The 26,015-nt window shown below is 36.3% G+C and overlaps 1 protein-coding gene across 5 annotated transcripts in view; it reads right to left on the bottom strand.

Annotated features, from left to right (window-relative positions):
* The window catches only part of LOC143254345 (voltage-gated potassium channel subunit beta-2-like), a 55,127-nt gene that overhangs the window by 15,930 nt on the left and 13,182 nt on the right, over positions 1-26,015 (bottom strand). For 4 of the 5 annotated variants that reach the window (XM_076509395.1, XM_076509392.1, XM_076509391.1 and 1 more), the window contains 4 exons: positions 13,616-13,769; positions 1,567-1,686; positions 661-704; positions 223-260 (listed from right to left, as the gene is read on the bottom strand). In XM_076509395.1, the coding sequence (XP_076365510.1) occupies positions 223-260; positions 661-704; positions 1,567-1,686; positions 13,616-13,674 (261 nt within the window). In that variant the 5' untranslated portion in view covers positions 13,675-13,769. The remainder of the gene's footprint in view (positions 1-222; positions 261-660; positions 705-1,566; positions 1,687-13,615; positions 13,770-26,015) is intronic. The other variant, XM_076509394.1, reaches the window with a different exon arrangement.

Here is a 26,015-nt window from a genome sequence, read left to right as displayed (position 1 = left end):
TCACTTCACTTGTCTACATTCTAATAAGAAGAAAAAAAAGGGGAAGAATAAGAAAAGAAAAGTTTGTTTTTTTTCCATTTCTTGGCGTAGTGAACATTACACAAAATACAGTCAGCATTACCCAAGTAACTTTAAGACCTTTACGATTTTCTATTTTTGAATTTTAGGGATAAAAAAAGCAAAGCAATTGCGCAAACTTTTAGTAAAATCAAAGTCACCTACCTCCTCAGAAAGTTGTGTTCCAAAATTCACCCACGTGCCTGTAGACAAAAGGTATAAGTTAGTGTTACCAACGTTCGAAAGAGAGGGCAATGTAGTTGTTGCTGTGACGTATTTCAGTCGCTTTAAACATGCAAGTGAAGTCCCGCCTTTGTTGGAGCGTTATATTACTTTGGAGTAGCACAGCCTTATCAGGTATATTTACATATATGCTACAAGACAAAGATTTGTCACGTGTCAATTTGTGTTTAAAAAATCCACAAAACGGACTTTACACATGTATATCTCTATACCACATATTAAACTGTCTAACCTTAATGTGTCAATTTACAAGTGTATATAATATACTAAAGAGGTTTTAAACCATTACTGGAATGCATTGCTGTAACTTCCAGTTACGACTGAAACCACACTTTGATTGACAACAACAAAAGGCCATACCTAATCCGATGTTCGATATTTTCAAACCCGACTTTCCAAGGTTTCTATAAAATAAAATATTAATACAATTTATTACGTACGATATTGTGAAAACATTTAGTGATTAGCTCTCATTAAAAAATATAACAGATTTGCTATTGATGAATTCGCTAAATTTGTTATTGATGAAGTCTTTGCTCACTCGTAAAGTATGTTACTTTTTTAGTTTTGTGTTCGTTTGTTTCAAGCAACATTTATCGATTTTAGTAGGATTAAAAAATTCCAGTTCTCGGCAAATCAACGTCCAAATATATACATATATTGGTTTTCACAGGGAACGTAAAGACATTCTCTGTTATAATAAACTTTTATTTTTTAATAAACAACATGATACAAAACATGTGAAGATAAGGGTTCATAAGTATTATTATAATAGGGAAAAAGACATCTTCACACAACCACACCCACACACACGTTTCTTAGTGTCATTATTTGGAGGTTCAGTATTGACTCTTGAATTTAGGACCCATCCTTTTGTAATCTCTAATAAGGAGACTTTCAGCTGATTTTCTACCAACGGAGATATCACGTTTTGAAACTATTTTAAGGACTTTTAAGGACTAATTGGTCCTAATAAGTGTAGAGTGAACCTGATGGAGGCCTATTGCCAAAACATTTTCGTGATTGAAAAATATTAATCTGTGAAGGGGTTATTTTATGGTAATGAACCTTATTAACTATAAAAAAAACGTTGTTTGTAAATATTTTACCTATAGTTACTTCTGTTCAAACAAATTGGATAAGATTGTAGGACAACCAAAGTCTATGGAACTTGATCTTTGGTTATCAAAATCACAGATAAAAGGATTTTGTCAATCTCACAGCCACTTATCAACCTAAATCACACGATGATCAATTTTCACTTGCCTGTAACGCATTCCTGTTGTCCAGTGAACGGAGGTCTGTCGACTTGGAGTGGGCATCGGACTTTCACTGTACGCAGTGCTTTCGTCCAGACACTCCAGACTGGCCATAGGTGCCCTGAAACTATGACCATGTGGTTATCTTGGCCAAGTCTCGTAAAGAAAAGTAACGTAAAAGTGGTTGTAAACTATTTGTCTTACTCTTGGGGTAGGGAGGGGCATGACGTAATGATTAGCGTGCCATGGTTCGCGTTTAAAATTTGCTGCGCATTTTCGGGTCTTCAAAGATTGAAAAGTTGAAAAAACTCACAGTTATTGCAAAGAAAGAACAAAAAACATGTTAGGAAGCCGTAAGTTAAGAGATATAGGGAGATGCTAGGTAATTGGACAATTAGACATATAAAAAGAGTTATTTGAACAAATTACGTTGTTGAAGCTTCAGGATGGTTACTGTTCTTTCCTCTATTTCTTAATAAACTACATTAATAACAAATTTTGATTTATGGTTTGTCAAAAAAAAAGTGTTTGTCAGTAAAGAGTTTATTTCAGAAATAATACAAAAAAATATGTCTTCTCTACTTTTGAACTGGCAAATGCCTAAGAGCACTCATCGCTAATGTTTGGGCTAACCTTTTCTGATCGAATATCAGGACAAGACTGTCACTCTTACTAAGCACTCACGCTTCCAAAGTATGGAGTGTTTTGTAACAACGGCTAGCGAACTATCAATTTGTGGACTTACAGTTTGGGATTGTTAAATTTAGTGTAATAGAATAACTGGAAGATGGAAACTTTAAACGAATTGATGTCAAACGTAAAAAAAAAAAGAAGTCAAAACGTTATTCGCGAAATGCACATCAGATCTTGGCTTTTTAGTGAAAACTAACATTAAATTAGTTCATACAGAGCTTTCACTTAACTAAGCTGGAAATTTATTTTTATTTTTCTAGTTTTTACAGCAGGTTTAATACTTGTCCATTTCAAGACCTTATTAAACGTAAAGACACAGTTAAGAAAACAAATGGTTATTGCTACAGAAGGCTGTCATTCTATTGTTGCAAGTTATTTTAGTTTTAATTTCTGTACTTTGTAACTACTTCATGTAATATTCAACACATAGAAAAACAATGATAATTTTCCATTATTAAAAACAACACTCAGTTTTACATTTTGTTAACGAATATATATTTAAGGGTTAACACTCTTTAGTGAATAATTAAATCAAATGTGTCGCTGTTCTATCAAAATCGAAACGCCATTTTAATTCTTTTTCCCAGTCAGGGTTCCTTTAAAATATATATATATATATAGCGAAACTTGTAAAGCTTCTAATATCAAATGCCAAATGCTACCAGTTACTAAGCAGCTGGCCCGACATGGCCAGGTGGTTAAGGCACTCGACTCGTAAACAGAGGGGTTGCGGATTCGAATCCCGGTCGCACCAAACATGCTCGTCCTTTCAGCCGTGGGGGCATTGTAATACAATGGTCAATCCCACTTTTCGTTGGTAAAAGAGTAGCCCAAGAGTTGGCGGTGGGTGGTGATAACTATCTGCCTTCCCTCTAGTCTTACACTACTAAATTAGGGACGGCTAGCGCAGATAGCCCTCGAGTAGCTTTGCGCGAAATTCAAAAAACAAACAAACAAACAAACACTCTAGCTCGTTATTTGCTAATACGTTTTGCAGGTCATAACACTGCTGCAACGTAAAGCCAAGTTTATGATTAAAATTAGCTCTACTGTTGTTTGTCCCAAAAATGTTGTAATTATTATATTTGTCATAAGGTATTAGACCAAATGAATATTTAAAAACTTCACTATTAATACACTCCCTTGAGATTTTTAACAATTAGAAGCGTGTCTGATAATAGCTTGTGTTCCAACTATACATTATTTAACAAGTCCATTACCTACGACGTGTTTCTCTCAACTCAAATCTCTTCGGGGTTAATGAGACACAACTGACACAACAAAGGTTGGAACACACGATTTATATAAGCGTTTTGATACAACGATAATAACCATAGCAACACAGCATGTGTGTCTCATTTCTTGGCAATGTGGTGCATGCTGACTTAGCCAGATTAACAGCTTAAGACACTTTTCAAAATGTAATTATTTTCGTTGTTTCGTAAATAATTATTTGCTGTTGGAATTGGATTAATTATGTTGAACAAACAATTAAATCGTGCACAATTTTAAGTTTTATCTCATTGTCAATGTGTAATTTTACTTTTTCTGCTTACATACAATATAACCAGCAGATTTATGGGCACGACTTCAAATTACTAGACGGATAATTTTAACTTTAAAATCTGAATCCCGCAAATAATTTCAACGTGGTTTAAATATACCTTCATCACAACGTGTGCATACATTACAATATACTAAAAATGTATCATACAGTTTCTATGAAGTAAAGAACAACGTTGAACGTGGCGCAGTTTACGTGATAACTATGCTTGTTTTTGAATTTCGCGCAAAGTTACACGAGGGCTATCTGCGCTAGCCGTCCCTAATTTAGCAGTGTAAGACTAGAGGGAAGGCAGCTAGTCATCACCACCCACCGTCAACTCTTGGACTGCTCTTTACCCAACGAATAGTGGGATTGACTGTCGCATTATAACGTCCGCACGCCTAAAAGGGTGAGCTTGTTTAGTGTGACGGGTATTCGAACCCACGATCCTCAGATTACGAGTCCAGTGCCTTAATCACCTGGCCATGTCGGGCCGCTTACAATGCTACTTTATATTCTACGTGGCTGATAGAATGATATAGCAAATAATCTGAATGTGGCTTTGCTGTTAAAAAAAACCAAAACAATAACACAAGTTTTTGTTACACTGTTAGGTCGATGTTGCTCCAATCAACAGGACAGGGCATGTTAACAGCATTAATGTTACCTATCCTGTTGCTTGTAGATACATCCATCAAAGGCGATTTATATTTTCATTATTTAACGATAGTTTAGATGGATAGACGTTTTTGTTGGAACAAAAAAATTATCTTTAAAGTTTCTCTCAAACCAATTCACATATATTATAAATATATTTACTTGAAAGTCTAATTATCTAATTATCTCAAAACTCGTGCTATACGTTTTGAATTTCGCGCAAAGCTACACGAGGGTTCTCTGCGTTAATCGTCCCTAATTTAGCAGTGTAATACTAACTAGAGGGAATGCAGCTAGTCATCACCACCCACCGCCAACTCTTGGGCTACTCTTTTACCAACGCATAGTAGGATTGACCGTCACATTGTAATGTTCCCACAGCTGAAAAGGCGAGCATGTGTGGTGTGACGGGGATTCGAACCCGGGACCCTCGGATTGTGAGTCGAGTGCCTTAACCACCTGGCCACGCCGGGCCCTCAGTTCTTTGAATCCATGTTAATGAATTTTCACATTAAACTCCGAACGTTTTCATTTCGAGATTCGAGCACTAAAACCGTCCCAGTATAGATCAGTGGTAATTTTAAGGAAAGCACAGATAGCCAATTACGCTAAAAAAAGAAAAGAAAAAAAGAAATCGACCACAAGTCTTGTGCATCCAAAGTCATTTTCTATAGTTGTGTTCCAGGCAACGGACCATAAAGCAAAAAGAAGAAACTGGCTGAGCATTCGTTATTTGGGTTTGCAGGGTTTATTATATCACGCACAGCATTTATATTTTCGTAAATGCAACAATCTCGAACAGAGTAAAACTGGCTCTCACGAACCAAATGGCTCATAACAGGTTTCATTCTACTTTTTATGGCTTTAGAAAATGCTTTATAGCCAGTATATCAAAGTAACACTAGTCGCTATTTTTTTTTTAACTCTGTCTAATCTTCCCCTTTCTTTTAAGGTATTTTCATTCATTCTTCTGCAACAATCGCCTGTGTCTACCATCTTTGAGAATCGTGAACAGGGAACTACCAATCAGAGGCCAACATTTAACTTTGTTCAGTCAACCGTGAGACCATCAGTTCATGGGGATTTATCGTTTGATAGTGATTGGTAATCAACAGTTATTTCTGCAAGCTTTAAGGGGATGTCTAAATAGTGCCCCACTTTCTTTACTCGTAAAATTGTTAAGAGTTATTAATTTGACTTACAATTATTTCTGAAAATGTTTTACTAAATAAAACTCCATAATAATAAAACTTATTAGATTTAAATTCTGAGGTATACTTTATTATTTGTATTCTTCAGAACTCTCAAAAGATCATTTTGTAAGTTAGGTAATCGTCGGCACTTGATAAATCTAATTTATAGATATAATTTCTCTAATCTTTTGGCTTCGTTCCTCAATTTCAAAATGCTTAATGCGGTTCGTGCGCGGCCCGGCATGCCCAGGTGATCGACTTGTAATGTGAGGGGGGTCGCGGGTTCGAATCCCCGTCACACCAAACATGCCCGCCCTTTCAGCCGTGGGGACGTTATAATGTTACGGTCAATCCCACTATTCTTTGATAAAAGAGTAGCCCGAGAGTTGGCGGTGGGTGGTGATGACTAGCTGTAGGCTAAGCTAGTACAAACCATCAAGGAAAATATATATGTAAAAACGGCTGGTATGGGTTGAAAAAAAAAAATTTTTATGGAGAAGAGCGAACGACGTTTCGACCTCTTCGGTCATCGTCAGGTTCACAAAGAAAGAAAGAGGTAGCTGACAACATGTTTGAAGCGAGTTGTGTAATTGAGTGTAGGAATGTAGAGGGCGTGCTTAGATGTTTGATTATATTTATTAATATAGGTATAAAGGTGTTCCTTTGTTTTGGTTTGTTCTGGGCTTGAGTTCTTGTACAAGTAAGACTTCTTTTATGTTGCGTTTGTTTATGTTTGTTTCTTTATTTAGTGTTTGGGTGTTTTTTATGATTATGTTGTGTTTAATTGATTTGCAGTGTTCGAAAACGTGTGAAGGTGATTTTTTGTGTTCTTTGAATCTGGTTTCCATTTTTCCACTTGTTTCTCCAATATAGAAAGACTTAGCAAAGACTGAGAAGATAATATAACACTTCCCAAAGGTCTGTTAGTGAGGGTCAAGTGTCTTAGTAAGAGATGTACTTTTGTGCAATTGTTGTCACTTTTCACTCATTCATTATTCTGTTGCACTGGTATTTACCATATATATTTTCATAATGACATACAGAACTTTTTTTCTTCCATATGAATGAAAAATACAGGAATGTATTTTTTCACATGAATAAAAGGTACAGAAGTTTATCTTTCCTTATAAATGAAACGTACAGAAGTTTATTCGTCCATATGAATAAGACGTACAGAACTTTATCCTTACACCTGAATGAAAAACACATAAATTTAGACCTTCCACGTGAAAGAAACGTATAGAACTTCTATATGAATGAAAAATGCAGAACTTTATCTTTCTTCATAAATGAAATATACAGAACATTTTTTCTTCCACGTGAATGAAACACATACTTTTATCCTTCCACGTGAATGAAACGTACAGATCCTTCCACGTACTCACACAATATTTCTTATGTTCCTGTGTTGTTCTGTACTTTATTTTAATTACAGTTATCATGCTCATACCAGCTGTCTTGAGAATGCATTATTACTTCAAGTGGGTGTTTCGTCATCACGAAACATTAACAAAATCTGGCCAATTGGCAACCAACAAACACTACAAGAAATATACTCTTACACCATTTCCATGTAAGGGTCACCTAATTATATATAAATATATTACTTGTTGTTTTCACCTTTATATAAATGTATATTTCCTAAAAGGTTGTGTTTTATATTTTGGTTATTGCTAAAAGGTTTCTTCTAGAATTTTCTGTTTTTTTTTTCATGTTTCATCAGTTTGTCTTCAGCTGTTTTTTGAACTGAATAAAGATCGTTTTGTTTCGTTACAGATTCCGTCCAGTCTTTCATTTCATCAAACTCGGTTGATGGCAGTGAATTCAGCTTTACTTGGTAATGCTTCTCCTGTCGAACCTCCTTTTATTCTGATTATTATGATTACTCTAACGGAAGACTTAGTGCACCTAAGAATACCACACATCTACCACTGTATAATCTGAAATAAACGTATTTACGTGAGAGAATCTAGAAATTATTATAAACGTAATAGAATCACTATAAAGCTTATTCAATGTATCATTTAATATTAGTATCTTTTCTTTGGCCAGTCCAGGTGTGTTTCTTCTTATATGGATAAAGAGATCAAAAATGTCTAATAATATCTGAGGTGATTTAACAAACCTCTACATCCGTTCAGTAGATCTCTGTTCTTCATCTCTCTGTAGGCAGACAGACACCTCCATCATAATATATGTATAGGTGTTCACTTCTTATAATATAATTTATACACGTCTCCAATATAATTCGTGTGTATTTCTTCCATTCTTCCACAAACTCTCGTGTTATCTTGCATTATGGCCTGTACGTAAGGCCCGGCATGGCCAGATGGCTAAGGCACTCGACTCGTAAACTGAAGGGTCGCGGATTTGAATTCCCGTCTCACCAAACATGCTCGCTCTTTCAGCCGTGGGAGCGTTATAATGTGACTGTCAATCCCACTATTCGTTGGTAAAAGAGTAGCCCAAGAGTTGGCGGTGAGTGGTGATGACTAGCTGCCTTCCTTCTAGTTTTATACTACTAAGTTAGGAACTGTTAGCGCAGATAGCCCTCGTGTAGGTTTGCTCGAAATTCAAAACAAACCAAGCCTGTATGTGTAAAACCTTCGTCTACTTGAGCGCAGGATAATTGTTTATATAATAATAAACAACAGAAAATTTACAATAAATAAATTAGACCAAACGAACATACTCTCATAAGTAGACCTCTACATTGAATATTTAATAAGCTTTCCATACTTTGGTATTTCCCTTTTATATTAGTATATCCGTTTCGTTTTAATACGGGCATAGCAAAGGGTCATTTATTGAGTGCTGAAATCTACGTTCATCTCATGTTTTCTTCATTAAGTCTCCAAAATTCAACCAGTTTTGGTGAGTGTTTTTGGTTGTTTGTTTTCAGGCTCAAAGAAAGCTACACAATGGGCTATCTGTGGCCTGAACAACAAGAGTTCGAAACCTTGTTTTTTTTAGCATTATAGCGCCTCCAGACATGTTGCTGAGCCTCTAGGGTGCTTTTGGAAAATGGAAAATAACCAAATTTTATTGAAACAGCTAACGATGACAGATACAAAAGATGACCACTTAATTGTCGAAAGTGGGTCTCCAAATAACATTTCTAAACCTAAGTTAAAACAAATTGCAGGCTCAGGTTTGACGTGGCTTTCGTCCAGTCTACGTTCTAAGTTTGAAGAACAGTTCACAGTCGTAGTCGTCATAGCAACGATGTCCCATAGATATGGAAAAGATCCGTTGAATGTGTGATTGTTTAAATCACAGCATCACCACTAGGTGTTTTCGTAGATAGCCCTCGAGTACCTTTGTGCGAAATTCCAAAACAAACAAACAAACCCAACTCTTGGGCTACTCTTTTGTCAACGAATAGTGGGATCGACCATCACATTATAATGCCCTCACGGCTGAAAGGGCGAACATATTTGGTGCGACGGGGATTCGAACCCGCGGCTTTCGGATTACGAGTTGAGTGCCTTAACCACCTGGCCATGCCGGGTCTTAAACATTTGGATTTGTGAATTTTACTGAATACCAGGATTGTACATAATAATCGAAACAACTGTTCATTTATACGTTTGTCCTCCTGGTGGGACAGTGGTGAGTTTGAAATGCTAAAACCTGAGATTTCTATTCTCTGCAGTAGACACAAAAGACAGACAAATGTGTCTCTACTCCTAAAGGAATATACAATTTACACATTTTAGTTATTTGTGTGAAGTTAAGTTGCGTAACAAGTAGAAAGCACAAAACTGATAAAACATGGTGTTTTGAATCATACAAGGATATTTCAGATCATTCGTAAATCAGAGGTTCTAATTTCGTTGATGCAATGTCGGTGATGGAAAATCTGCTCGTAAAATTGCTTTCAAAAACTGACAATAGAGGTTGGATAACATTTAAATCAATTGAGCATGGTGGCCCAAACAGGTGCCCAAACTCTTCTTTATGGCCCCCCACTAATTCAGCGGTAAGTCTACAGACTTACAATGCTAAAATCCGTGGTTCGGTTCCCCTCAGTGGGTTCAGCAGATAGCCCGATGTGGCTTTGTTATCAGAAAAAAAAAACACACACACACTTCTTTATGTTTCTATATTGTCTTGCTAAAACAGACCAGCTCCGTTTGGGTCAATAGTGTTTATCATAGAGTTACCCCTTTATCCAGTAATGTTTAAAAATAATTGACTGTCATATTACCTTTTACCGAGGTAATGAGCCATAGACAAATCAAACTAAAAGCTGCGCATCTCACCACAGCGCTTCCATCACGTTTAACTGACAACACAACACATTCAGGCTTGTAGTTTCTTTTAAATTTATCCACACGTAAATACGTCCATCTAAAAGGGAAAATATGAAAGCTCAAGTCTTTTGACGAAATCACATTCGTTTTTTGATTTTTCCTTGAACTTTACATCTTTGATGCTATCAGAGTTCCTAAGTGATAGAATATGTGTGGTTAATTGTGGCAGAAATTGATTGTTTACGGCTGACTTTCATTTATGCACCAGATTTTGACCATATGATATTTTGCTTTCGTCAAATACCCCTGTTAATGCTCATCTGTCATGGTCTGTCAGTTTAACTTTATGACCACTGTTATGTTCGTCTGACGTAGTTTTATGTCTCAATATTACAAATGTTATTTTAAACGATGTTTCTCGGGGGACATTCATTTTTAATATGTTTGTGTCATTTATAATTTAACCAAATTTACAGTGATATCTTTTTGGATATCTAACAGACCTTTCTAGTTTGTTATCTTAATAACCTTTCTCTAGAAAAAAAAATTACAACGTATTGATTATACAAAGACAAATTTAATTATGTAGAATCATTCACTTAGCAGTTAATTTAGCATATAAGTATATTTCCCTTCTCAGAGACATTAAAAGTTCAAATACAAAATAGGAGTTTCCATTATATTTTGTCAACGAACCATCAACTGAAGCCATGCCATATAAATAATTATGGCGCCTTACGCTGCAATTTGATAAATCATAAAATTATACTAATACAGATGGTTGACATGAACCAACAAAAAACTAAAGTACGTTTACATTGGTCTTATCAATTATCAAGGCCCGGCATGGCCAACCGTGTTAAGGCGTGCGTGCGACTCGTAATCTGAGGGTCGCGGGTTCGCATCCGCGTCGCGCCAAACATGCTCGCCCTCCCAGCCGTGGGGGCGTTATAATGTGACGGTCAATCCCACTATTCGTTGGTAAAAGAGTAGCCCAAGAGTTGGCGGTGGGTGGTGATGACTAGCTGCCTTCCCTCTAGTCTTACACTGCTAAATTAGGGACGGCTGGCACAGATAGCCCTCGAGTAGCTTTGTGCGAAATTCCAAAACAAACAAACAAACTTATCAATTATCGGTTAAACAAACAGATCACGTGAAACAAATGGGTCGCCTACAATAATTGGGTTGAATCACTCAGCGGTAACACTGAAGGCTTAAAACGTCAAAAATCGGGTTTCGATACCGGCGGTGAGCATAGCACAGATAGCGATTGTGAAGTTTTGTACTTAACAACACGACCCGGCATAGCCAGGTGGGTTAAGGCATGTGACTCGTAATCTGAGGGTGGCGGGTTTGCGTCCCCGTCGCACCAAACATGCTCGCCTTTTCAGCCGTGAGGGCGTTATAACGTTACGGTCATTCCCACTATTCGTTGGTAAAAGAGTAGCCCAAGAGTGGGTGGTGATGACTAGTTGCCTTCCCTCTAGTCTTGCATTGCTAAATTAGGGACGGCTGGCGCAGATAGCCCTCGAGTAGCTTTGTGCGAAATTCGAAAGAAAAAACAAACTCAACAGCAACAAGATAAAATGTATGCCGTCTGGAATAATATTGAGCACGTCTTAAGATAACTAAAAACAAAACAAACGCCATCAGTGTGATAAGAAATGTGGCTCAGAGCAATAAGATATTTATGATGGCTGGTTTCAAATGGTGAACAATGAGACAATAAACCAGGAAAAAACCTGCTACTGTGCGGATATTTTGGTGATAAGAATATAGTCATTAAGGGAAACTACCCGCCTACAGACAAACCACTCTCATTCTTTCATACGTCTGACGAAAAATTTATAAACATCGCATGAAACTGTCTATATTCAACACTTCCGTAAAACCCTATACATACAGGACGCAATAGTTAAACAAAGAGAGTATTCATAATTTAAATAGCGAACAAAGGTGTCTAGGAGTTAAACAGTGAGATTATTCATAATATGAGTAGTGAACAAAAGCATTTAGAAGTCAAATAATAAAAGTATCTATAGTATAAGTGTTGAACGAAAAAATTTGAAAGTTAAATATATGTCAGGGTACCTATAATTTGAATAAATAAACAGAGTAATTAATTACAAGCCAAGTTATTTGCCTGCTTTCTACACGAAGCTACCCACTAGTTATTTGTAGCTGCCTGTTTGTTTGTATTAAAAGTATAGTCACATTAAGCTATCTGTTGTGTCCACAAATGTTAACGTTGTAAGTCCATAAACATACCGCTCTCTTGAAAGGAGAATTTAAAACCCTCCTTAATTTTAAACTCGCAGACAAGAGAGAAAGAAGGAAATTAATGAACAGTACCCACCGCCAACTCTTGGTTTATTTTTATATGACCCATCAGTTGATTTGTGATTTTTCTGGTCACAGGACGTGAGGTAAAAACACGAGGATCCACAGTAGGGCACGCTAACCATTGAGCCACGCTCAGCAATAAAATTCAATAAACAGTGAAAATATGTATAACAAACGATAAGATCTACTAGTGGAATAAAGTTAAAAACTTAGAGCATTTATCATAGTTTACATGAATAAACAGAAGTTGAAAGTAGAATAGGGCATTCATAATATACATAGAGGGGAAGAACGTAGAGGTTGATTGGGTTGGCTTGTTGTGAATTTCGCGCAAAGTTACACGAGGGCTATCTGCGCTAGCCGTCTGTAATTTAGCAATGGGAAGGCAGATAGTCATCACCACCCACCGCCAACTCTTGAGCTACTCTTTTACCAACGAATAGTGGGATTGACCGTCACATTATAACGTCCCCACAGCTGAAAAGGCGAATAAGTTTGGTGTGACGGGGGTTTGAACCCGCGACCTTCGGATTGTGAGTCGAGTGCCTTAACCACCTGGCTATGCCGGGCCACCGAGAAGTTTAACAGATAAGAAATGTTTATTCAGAACATAAATGAAAAAGCCAATCACTGCAACATTATTAGACAATTAAACTACTAAAGATATGGCTGTAGAACAAGAGAATACGTGATTTTAACGGAGAGAATTCCTGGGGTGACAATAGAACGATACATTTGTATCAATAAAACATATAAAGTACATTTATAAATTGAATAAAGAAAGACAGAATTTGAAATGCAGTAAAAATAAAAATATTTATTATAGGAATTAACAAAGAGAGAATTTCGTCAACTGGAAATGCTTCGCAAAAATTTGGATTATAAATAAAAGGTATTTTAAGGCATCTAAAATCATTTTTGGTTTATGGTATTAAATTCAATGATACTGTTGTAAACAGTAACTGTTGAAAGATAAGAAACAAACAATTGTTATTGATTTTCAACTTCTCGTTTTCCTCTGGTCAAGATCAGGCAAGGCCAGGTGGTTAAGGCACTCGACTCGTAATCCTGGGATCGCGGGTTCGAATCCTCGTCACACCAAACATGCTCGCCCTTTCAGCCATGGGGGCGTTACAATGTAACAGTCCATCCCACTATTCGTTGGTAAAAGAATAGTCCAAAAGTTGGCGGTGGGTAGTGACGACTAGCTGCCTTCCCTCTAGTCTTACACTGCTAAATTAAGGACGGCTGGGACGGATAGCCCTCGTGTAGCTCTGCTTGAAATCCAAAACAAACCAAAACAAAACATCTTGTTAATACACAATTGTTTATAAAAAGAAGCACAAGTAACGTAGCTTGGACACCTACTTGTTCTGAATGTTCTGAATGGTGGCATTTGTCTTGTTGTGTTCGTTTCTAACGCTCATCTTGTTGTGATGGTTTTAAAGCTCTTGGGGACATCTAAAGATTCGAATGTCAGAAGCTGGATTGAACCAAGTGATTGCAGCAGTGAAAGGAATACCTATAAGAAGATGACAACTATAATTTAGAAATAGAATAACAGAGCATTAAAAACAATTGGAATTCTCATATACAAGCAGAAAGTTGGTACAAAACGCGCATATCATTAAAGTTTATATAAAATTATGACGTGTTTTTTATTTTCAAAAAATGATCACGTAATCTCGAGTCTTAAAACTACTCTTACTTCTTTCAGATGTACTTAGTTTAAAAGAGCTGTTTCGTACGTCTTGAGTTGATTGGTAAATCTCCATTGATTTTACGCAACCCCAAAGACATCGATCGATATATAGCTATATATGAAACTGACACAACCAACCGTCATATCCTAATTATCAGTGTCAAAGATCATTGGTTTAGAAAGAATGATTGTTTATGTATGTGTGTTACGATTTTTGTAATGCACCTTTCAATTACGTTGTGACATAACGTAATACTATCACGTGAGTGTGTTACGCCCCGCCCCCTTTTCAAATATTAGTTGGTTTCAGAATTTGGCACAAAGCTACACGAAGGTTACCTGAGCAATAGCTTTCTCTAATTTTGAACTAATATACAAGGGAGGAAGTGACAAATTAACGGAACTCATCGCTAATTCTGATATTACTCTCATCGAATCAAATAGTGGGATTTGACTGTCACTCTTACAACGCAACCACAGCCTCAGCTACTATTTGGAAATAACAAACTCCCGGATTTAGGGTCAGCCTATTTATGTAATAAGTTTTGTGTATTCTTTTTGTTAGATTTTTAATGTAATTTGCGATATAAAGGTACCAGTAGTCTTTGGATATAGATACGGAACATCTAATAAAGCGGAGACAAAATGCAACAATTATTGGAGTCATCGTTTTCTTTCATGTGAAATTTAACTGCAACAGATGGCAGTCACGTGTTGGTAGCTTCTGCTGTGATTGGTTTACATTACACCAATTAAACACTCCAATATTACCATAATACTTATAAAGGTACAGGCAGTCGCACAAGCACGAACTGAATCATCTAATGTTATAAAAGTACAAATAATAGAGTCTGGTGAAAGATTAAAATACGCATTAGACTTGAAACAAATAAATTAAACTGCTGAAGGTCTTTTTTTACGGATAGAAGTATCAAAATTCAAGCTGCTTGACAACAAGCAACAATAGTTTACTCGTTAGCAGGGAAGGAAATATTACACGCTGAAGCATGTTGGGAGACAAGTACAAGTATCTGTTGGTTATGTGAGAAATATACAAAAACAGACAAGTTTTGTTTGTTTTGGAATTTCGCACAAAGCTACTCGAGGGCTCTCTGTGCTAGCCGTCCCTAATTTAGCAGTGTAAGACCAGAGGGAAGGCAGCTAGTCATCACCACTCACCGCCAACTCTTGGGCTACTCTTTTACCAACGAATAGTGGGATTGACCGTCACATTATAACGCCCCCGCGGCTGGGAGGGCGAGCATGTTTGGCGCGACGCGGGCGCGAACCCGCGACCCTCGGATTACGAGTCGCACGCCTTACGCGCTAGGCAACAGACAAGTACAAGTATCTGTTGGTTATATTTGAAATATACAAAAACAGACAAGTAGAAGTATCTCTTGGTTATATTTGAAATATACAAAAACAAATTGATAGCATTTTAACTGCTTAAAATAATGAGCACATCCTTATTCACAATGTCACTGATGGAACTATAACTGCTTAAAACAATGAGCACATCCTTATTCACAATGTCATTGATGGTACTATAACTACTTAAAAGAATGAGCACGTCTTTATTCACAATGTCATTGATGGTACTATATCTGCTCAAAAGAATGAGCACGTCCTTATTCATAATGTCATTGATGGTACTATAACTACTTAAAAGAATGAGCACGTCTTTATTCACAATGTCATTGATAGTACTATAACTGCTTAAAAGAATGAGCACATCCTTATTCATAATGTCATTGATAGTACTATATCTGCTTAAAAGAATGAGCACGTCCTTATTCACAATGTCATTGATGGTACTATATCTGCTTAAAAGAATGAGCACATCCTTATTCATAATGTCATTGATGGTACTATATCTGCTTAAAAGAATGAGCACATCCTTATTCACAATGTCATTGATAGTACTATATCTGCTTAAAAGAATGAGCACATCCTTATTCATAATGTCATTGATGGTACTATATCTGCTTAAAAGAATGAGCACGTCCTTATTCACAATGTCATTGATAGTACTATATCTGCTTAAAAGAATGAGCACGTCTTTATTCATAATGTCATTGATGGTACTATATCTGCTTAAAAGAATGAGCACGTCTTTATTCACAATGTCATTGATAGTACTATATCTGCTTAAAAGAATGAGCACATCCTTATTCACAATGTCATTGATAGTACTATATCTGCTTAAAAGAATGAGCACGTCTTTATTCATAATGTCATTGATGGTACTATATCTGCTTAAAAGAATGAGCACGTCTTTATTCACAATGTCATTGATGGTACTATATCTGCTTAAAAGAATGAGCACATCCTTATTCACAATGTCATTGATAGTACTATATCTGCTTAAAAGAATGAGCACGTCTTTATTCATAATGTCATTGATGGTACTATATCTGCTTAAAAGAATGAGCACGTCCTTATTCATAATGTCATTGATGGTACTATATCTGCTTAAAAGAATGAGCACGTCTTTATTCACAATGTCATTGATAGTACTATAACTGCTTAAAAGAATGAGCACGTCCTTATTCACAATGTCATTGATAGTACTATAACTGCTTAAAAGAATGAGCACGTCCTTATTCACAATGTCACTGATGGAACTATAACTGCTCAAAGGAATGAGCACATTTTTATCCACTATGTTATTCTATTATAAATAAATTCATATATTATAAAGATATACATTACTGGGAATAATCGTGACAATGTGAATACAGTTGGTATAAAATGTCAAATGGCTACTGTATAAAAGAAATATCTGTGCCAGAAAACAGTCATCCCAATTATGCAGCAGATGTTGTGAGGTTAATGAAACAATGACTACCATGTCATCGGCCAGGGCTGCACAAAGACCCTGTATTAATATGGAACAAGTATATCTGTGCTTATATGGAAATCTAGAAGGTCAGATGGCCATCAAACAACCTGACTGAATTGTGGAATGTAATATACAACATTTAAAACAATATTTCGCCATCACAAATTTATAAATTTATAAACTTATGGTAACACAAGCTAGGTGCATTTCTTCGTTTAAAGCAGTGCATAATGCTAGTGTTTAGCCATCTTATTCGCTTTTCTTCAGGATTTTGTACAACAATATATTGTAATACTGATAAATTGGCCATTCAGTCATAATTGCCGCTTTATGACTCTCGTATGTGTATTACCTTTTCTTTTCCATAGTTATAATACCCAAGAACAGATAGATGTGGACCAATCCAAACCTACCATGACCACTTTATTTACACTTCACCGTATTTTAGTTCATGTCCTTTCATAAATTCCATTTGTATTAATACTTCAATCCATCAATCTTATTAGAACCTCCAATCTCTCCAGTCTGTTATCATACGTGTACTCTCTTTCTCTCACAGGGACCCGAACATTGATTGTTAATGAAATCAATTTTCGTTTCAAACCACCTTGATATTCAAATGGTTTGGTCGCTTGAATTATGAAGAAATGTTGATTACTACCATCAACCACAATGGACTAGCAACGTTACTCTGGCAGTTCTTGTCTACTGTTAACGAGACAGCGCTGACTCTTCCGTCTACTCTGGTTGTTCAATAAACCCAAAAGTTCTGACTCTCCCCTTTACTCTGGTTGTTCAATAAACCCAAAAGTTCTGACTCTCCCATCTACTCTGGTTGTTCAATAAACCCAAAAGTTCTGACTCTCCCATCTACTCTGGTTGTTCAATAAACCCAAAAGTTCTGACTCTCCTATCTACTCTGGTTGTTCAATAAACCCAAAAGTTTTGACTCTCCCATCTACTCTGGTTGTTCAATAAACCCAAAAGTTCTGACTTTCCTCTCTACTCTGGTTGTTTAACAAACCCAGAAGGTCTGACTGGCGGTGTACTCGCAGGACTAACATAATATCTCAATCACCTAGGGTATTTTTAAAACTTTGCCAGAGGAAATAAATCAATTTTGTTACGTTCTTTTCACAGTTTTTAGTTCAGTCGTCGCTTGACGTCATGAACTTGCGCGCGCGTGTGTGTACGAATTGCGGACTTCTTGTTAGATGGTAAATATCAACATGGTTGTTGTGTTAACTTTATCAAACCTGTGAAGGCAGGGTGTAGGAGTACTAAGTTAAGATCCAGGCAACGTTTCTGTGAAACGAAACCTGTAGATTTTCTAACCTCACTGATTTATCTTATCACTTACTTTAAGATCGTACTTTCTAATTAATACTCCAATCAAGGTTATGGTTCCCTAGACATTTATGGGTTTCACGGTTTTCTAGATATGACCATTTTCTGTTGCCCTTTATATCTTACTGGCTTCCATGGTTCCCTAGACATTTATGGGTTTCACGGTTTTCTAGATATGATCATTTTCTGTTGCCCTTTATATCTTACTGGCTTCCATGGTTCCCTAGACATTACCATTTACATAGTTCCTTAGGCATTACTGGTTTCTACAGTCATAAACATAATTGAGTTTCATGGTCCTTTGAACATGACCGACTTTCATGCTCATTTAAGCATGACCTTTACTGTGGATACGTGGCAGGTTTTCTTTCACCCTTAAACACAACTCTATCATATCTTTCTACATCAAGTCGAGTAGAAAAAGTTGGCACCTCAGTAAAAAACGCACACTCCCTTTTCTGTTTATTTATTTAACGTTATACGTCATGCGATATTGCCTTCATACAGTAATATTAACCTAAGCCGTCAGAACGAGCTTCCAATCAACTTTTTGTAACCTGGTTAGTACTTGCAGCTGGTGCACCATCCACCCAGGGGAAATCAGAATATCTTAACAGACCGGTCGAGCTTTTACGGGTGTAGACCCGTTTTGAATCGGAAATATAGTGACGCAGAAAATAATAATAATAAAACAACACTGGCTGGCTGTCAACTCTTAACATGATTTCGTATTTTCTTGGAAAATGAGTGGCTCTTCTTTTATTTTTCCGTAAGCCTCAGGGTGATCCTTCAACAAGATATTTTGATTTGCATGAAATATAGAAGTAAAGACTAAAGGCTATTCATAGTTCTGGATGAGAGAAACCCATTTGAAATAAAAATATATCTCAGAACGGCTGGTATGGGTATTAACACTGCAAATCAAATAAACACAACATAACCATAGAAAACACCCAGATATTACGTAGGGAAAGAAATATAAACAAATGCAAAATCAAAGAAGCCATATTTATACAGCAATTAAAGCCAAAATTAAACCAATATAAAGGATCACCTTTATAACTATACTGATGAATAACTTAACATCCACCTGCAACGCCCCCTACAATCTCGTATCCGTTTATTCTCTTGTTCTTAATACATGTGTCCGTCAACGGTCACATTCAAATTCTCTATTTCTTAACCTGAAGATGACCTAGGAAGATCGAAACGTTATTCTTTTCTTATCTGTAAAAGTGTTCTGAGAGACAGGTCGAAACGTTGTTCTCTGCTTATCAGTAAAAGTGTTAATACACATACCAGCCGTTCTGATATAAATATTCATAGGACTTGCAACGTTCTACTCACCAAACTTGGTTCAGCTGTTCTTAGTGGAAAAAATCAGCTTGAAGTAAAACTATATCTGAAGACGGCTAGTATAGGTATTAAAACATTAAATAAAAATTAGTACAGACCAACGTTTCGACCTTCTTAGGTCATCTTCAGGTTAGTATTTGTATTTTAGCAGCACTGTGTAATTAGACAAACTCAGCTAAATATATATTTTTCTTGGAGGAATTACCTGTTTTAACCACTCGCGCCATTATACAGTAGTGTGTTGTTTGTCAGTCAGTCAGTAAATATTAAAATGACGTTACTTTGTGGATGGTTGACATTGCAATTTGTAATTTCGTGATGTCAGAAAAACGTGCGCGTGTTATGAATCACCAGAAGAATTATGTACTCTGTAGGCTATAACATAGCATAATGTGTAAACGTTTCTTAAGAGCAAGAAGTGAATATATTTGTTACTCTTAAGTTTGGTTTTATATACCACTCAAACAGAGCACTTTCGAGAACACTGCGTAGATACATGTTGTTATGAGCTTTAATGTTCTTGACATTTATTGCAACCATAACTGGAAATTGATTTGAGTTCTTTCTCTCTCCGGCCCGGCATGGCCAGATGGGTTAAAGCGTGCGACTCGTAAACTGAGGGTCGCGGGTTCGAATCCTCGTCGCACCAAGCATGCTCGCCATTTCAGCCGTGGGGGCATTATAATAGAACGGTTAATCCCAGTATTCGTTGGTAAAAGAGTAGCTCAAGAGTTGGCGGTAGGTGGTGCTGACTACCTGCCTTCCCTCTAGTCTTACACTGCTAAATTAGGGACGGATAGCGCAGATAAACCCTCGAGTAGCTTTGCGCGAAATTAAAAAACAAAGAGAGAACAATCTCTCTTCACATTGACCACAGAAAATATGAATTTTCGTATGATATCAACCATTACATTTCAATATCCTAACATCATCTTCTGATAAATATTAATTCAATTTAATACCTAGTGATATTCGATATTGATATCAGAAATTCTGTAAACGTTTGAAACTTAAAACATGTTTCCTCTATATGCTTTAGCTTTAAAAATAAATACGATAGAAAAATCTAAAGTTCACCAGTTCATTAAAACCTGTAATTTCAGTGGTGCTTTGTTTATCGCTAATAGCAAAGCTACACAATCTGTACTGTGCCATTCACGCCTATCCAAACATGGTATTTATGGTCGTAACACCAGAGTATTACTTCTGAGTCACTAGGATCCGAAGTGGTAAGTTAAGGATTGTTTGTTTTGAATTCCGCGCAAAGCTACTCGAGGCCTAACTGCGCTAGTCGTCCCTACTTTTGCAGTGTAAGAGTAGAGGGAAGACAGCTAGTCATCACCACTCACCGCTAACTCTTGGGCTACTATTTTACCAACGAATAGTGGGATTGACCGTCACATTATAACGCCCCAATGGCTGAAAGGGAGAGCATGTTTGGTGTGACGGGGATTCGAACCCGCGACCCTCGGATTACGAATCGAATGCCTTAACCACCTGGCCATGCCGGGCCTTTTAAGTTAAGGACTTTACATCAAATCCATTGAATTCAATAAATCGATAATTTTAACGTCACTAGTAAGCCTATAATTACTTTTTTTTTTAATAGTAATACAGCAGAGAATTTTCATAATAAAGCTGTTGCCCAGATAATGCGTATCAGACGATATTTTTGTACTTAAAACAAAATCTTATCCAAGGTTATCCCACTGTTTACTTCCAGGCTACCATGCTGATACAGTATTGTAATTACTAATAGTTGATTCTCAACAGCACGCTAATCTCTGACTATAATAGCATATAAATAAAAATTAAACTTAATGTTTAGTTCCATTAACCTTCTACTCAGAATTTAACAGGTACCTGTCTAGTCCTACAACTTTTTAAAGTATGTCTGTTTCTAATAACACGGACGAAGAATGTTTTAGTTGCTGAAGGGGTGTTCGCTTGGATAATTAATGCTTTATGACTAAAATATTAACAGTTATTGTTTGTAGACACAAATACACTCACTTATAATATTTACAGTAATATAAAATAGTGCATACGTAAATGGTGTTTAATTTGTTACAGAATATCCTTCACACCTTTAAGTTTTATTTAATACAAACTGTCTTTTATTGGTGATGTGGCCTGGCATGCCCAGATGGTCAAGGCACTCGACTCGTAATCCGAGGGTCGCGGGTTCGAATCCTCGTCACCCCAGACATACTCGCCTTTTCAGCTGTGGAAGCGTTATAACGTGACGGTCAATCCCACTATTCGTTGGTAAAAGAGTAGCCCAAGAGATGGCGGTGGGTGGTGATGACTAGCTGCATTCCCTCTAGTCTTACACTACTAAATTAGGGACGGCTAGCGTAGATAGCCCTCGTGTAGTTTTGCGCAAAATTCAAAACGAACTAAGTCAGTTATTGGTAATGCAAACCGTATACGGAATAAAGTGTATATGCAGATGTAACTGTGTGGAACCCTTGTGAAAGATTGTTCAAATACAAGTCAACGTAAGTTTTTTGTTTTGTTTTTTGGCTGTAGTAAAATAGTGATTCACGAGGGTTATGTATATTGTAAAAAATAGGTTATGTATATGTTTTGTGTGTGTGAAAAGCGGAGCTCTAACCTTCAGGGGATTCCTCCCCCCTTCTTCCGACCCTACGTCCTTGGATGATGACTTTTCGATAAAACCAAAACATCAAGTACTTTCATGTTAGGCCTAGGTCTGAGCAGCTTAAGCCTATTTCCTATCACATTACTTGTGGCTTTGGTAACTTCTACTTCGTTCTGGAAATTTCATTAATTGACCCTGCTGCTTTGATCCTTGCTTTAGTCACATTGTTTTACTTTTACTCTGCACACATTTAAGTTTAAATAGATAGGCCTATGTTCGATTACTGTTTCTTTACATATTTCATTTATCTGCAAAACTTTCTCATTTAAACATCATTATTTTTATTAGGTCTACTCGTCCTGTTCCCTAAAATAGGCAAATAAACCTGAATTGAATTTGTATAAATTTTATTATAATATTATCGACTCGTATAGTATGTAGACACACTAGTATGTACAGTAGTATACGGTTTATACCTAGGCAAATAGATCTTTAAGACCTATTTACTCTGTATTTTTCAAACTTCTGGCATAATTACAGTATTACAGTTATTACAGTCTTGCTATTTACGCTTATCTCCACGTTCCTTATTTTATTCATGAACTTGTATTAACTCAAGATGTTGACCATTCTCTACTTTGTGTTTATCTGTATTATTAGAACACGATTTTCTGAAGTTATTTTTGTTGTTGTTTTTTTACTGTTAATCATGGCTATGCAGAAATTCCTATTTGACCGTGAGGGCATATTAAACTCACATATATCATATATATCACACATTAACCTGTTGACTGCCAAGTATTTCAGCTGCTACGGCAACTCCGAACCAAGTTCAAAATATAACTCTAATGCTTCTTCATTTTGTAACTTTTTTTTCGTGACGCCATTATGGATCGAAAGTGAAACAATTTGTAAGTAGGTCAAATGCATGTCTTTAAAAACACATTGAGAACACAGCATTGAGAACGAGTTATCTCGTCTACGGCACTGCACAGGTTAAACTCACACATATCATATATATGTAAACCATATCAACTCATATATATACACATAGAAATAATCGGCATTACACTGATCAAAATGACTGAGTCATTATTCATAGATTTATTGGGGGCGATGCCCGTTTTTACCCATTTCTTTTGCGCTTTCCCGCATTGGAACAATGATGTAACAACATCGGGTTGAATGATTTTGAAAATGTGTGAAACAAACATCTAAATCCTCACAAAGTTTGTTGCATTTAATTTTTTTTCAAATTTTATCGTGCTTACAGTCAGTTGTATTTCAGTAAAGTTTTCGAAAATCTCAACGTTTTCTCCATCAGGAATATTCTTTAAATAATCTCTAACTCTGTTTTCATAGCTGAAAATATTTTTCAAGATGGTCATATTATATATACATTCATCTTAAGTGTTAAAACAAAATTTATTGAAATTATACACCAAACGCCTAGATCATGCATGTTTTTTTCCCATTAATTCCCACCAAACAACTGTTCACTCCCGAAAAAACGTTAAAAATAGTCATTTTATTTTAAACTCAATTAAAACATGATGACATGATTTTCTCGATAGAATCATTGTTCTTTTGTAAATACGATAATACATACCAAGTAGCAAATGAACATTCCAACAAACCACAGTGAGAACGGTCAATTGTTGTCAAAACCTATAACTTCATTATTTTATTATCTTGGTTTTTTCTCTCTGTCCAGCAAATAAACTTAATATTCCGAAAATTGTTTAATTGTGAAATTTAAGTTCAAGGAACTTCAATCTACGCTTTGATCAACGTGTGTTATTGGTTTATAATAATTTAGAAGGATTCCACTTCTCATCACTAACCCTAAACACATGTTAACCAAAGCGAGGACAAGCTGGGCCTACATCTCAGTGAAACGTATCAAACATATTGTTGGTGTGAACGTGAACGTAGTGACAACAAAGCGCGTTCACGCCAACAATACGTTTCTCTGTTCTGTAAATAACGTTGTATAATTGGAACCAAACCGTTGTCTAAGAATTTACACATTTTCCAAACTGGCTGTATTATTGTAATTGAGTTATTTAAGTAAAGCAAACGTTGGTTAAATAACTTCCTTTTTGAAACTTAATTATCTTTTCTTGCTCAGAAACACCAACTGTGAATCTTCATTATGCTTATTTTGTACTTCATTAGAAGAACTGCACGCGACGCAGTTAAACCAACGCAAGAACTGTAACAAGATAATTGAAGTTATGTACTTTTCATTGAACAAAGCAAACAAACTAGATAATTACTATCTTATAATTTAAATATTTTCTTTGTGTAGAAAATCAGTGTACACCAGTGTTCGGCTGAAAGGGCGAGCATGTTTGGTATGACGGGGATTCGAACCCTCGACCCTCAGATTACGAGTCAAGTGACTTATCCACCTCGCACTCATATCAGGACGTTCACTGTGAATTCAGAGTTTTCTCAGGCGTGTACGATTCAAATCACACAGTGGTTTAAATCAATAAGTGATGTGATTCAAAACATTTCTGACGATTCGTAAGTACGTAACTACAATTCTGAAGATTTGAAATATACACCAGAAAAATATTTAAAAGTTCCTTAAATTTATTCCAGTTGTACATTATAATTTCCGTAAATATCATATATCATGAAGACCAATCGTCCTTGAAAGAAGTATTCGAGAATAACGAGAATTTCGAGTCTACTGCTAAAGAAAACGAGATTGACTCTTCTACTACGGACTCGGTCCCTGGGGCCGACGTCGTAACCATTTTGCGATAATATAGTTTTTTTTTCTATAATTTTGAACACAGTAAGAGTATCTTCACAAAATTTTGTAGATTGTTATTAAACATTATGAGGTTTTCGTAATCAGAGTTTTATTAAACTTTAAGGTGTTTTTAAAATATTGACTATCTAATATGCGAAGCAATTTTGAATTTAAAATTAAATTACCTTTTATGCTGCCTCTCTGTAGCACAGCAACATATGAATAGACTCACACCTCTAGAAACCGAGTTTGATACCAACTGTGGGCAGAACACATATAGCCCATGATGTAGTTTTGTATTTAATTCCAAATAAGCGACCTTTTACATAGCAAGAAAATTTTCAAATTCCACGTGCGATATCTTTATAACCTTCAAAAAAATTATCAAATATTTTTGGTTTGTTTTAGGAAAAAAATTTAAATTTTATCAGTTGTAAGCAACTATTTTCAAAAACGTAAGAGGTGTGTCATGCCAAAGTGGTGGTTCACTCAATAAATATATTAACATCTCAACAAACAGAAAAGATATGAGGTTCTTATTTGATATTCTAGTTATACATCGCAGACACATCTAATCTGAACCAATGCTGCTTTCAAGGCCTGACATGACCAGGTGGGTTAAGGCGTGGACTCGTAATCTAAGGGTCACGGGTTCAAATCTCTGTCGCCCCAAAACATGCTTGCCCTTTCAGCTGTGAGGACGTTATAATGTTACGATTAATCCCACCATTCGTTGGTAAAAAAGTAGCCTAAGAGTCGGTAGTAGGTGGTGATGACTAGCTACCCTCCTTCCAATCTTACACTGCTAAATTAGAAACAGCTAGCGCAGATGGCCATCGTGTAGCTTTGCTTAAAATTCAAAACAAAACAAACCAATCATCCATAGTAAGTAAATCGTTCGTAATCAGAGGACATTGAAATAGGAACTCACTCACAGAAATGAGAAGGTCTACGCCGAACCTGGCCCTCCATGGTAAAAAAACATGGCCCGAATCCCGATGACGAAGAAGAAGGAATGGAAAGGAATGCGATGTTTTATGACAGATAAGAATCCATTAACATAAAAGGTCGGTGGAAAAAGACAACCACGTGCCTCAGGAATCATAATTAATAAGAGTCTCCATTTGTAAAAACAACCAGAGTCAG

The sequence above is a fragment of the Tachypleus tridentatus genome, chromosome 6 (genome assembly GCF_004210375.1).
Source record: "Tachypleus tridentatus isolate NWPU-2018 chromosome 6, ASM421037v1, whole genome shotgun sequence".
Taxonomy (NCBI): Eukaryota; Metazoa; Arthropoda; class Merostomata; order Xiphosura; family Limulidae; genus Tachypleus; species Tachypleus tridentatus.
Note: the sequence above shows the minus strand (reverse complement) of the source record. Positions and strands in the feature narration are given on the sequence as shown.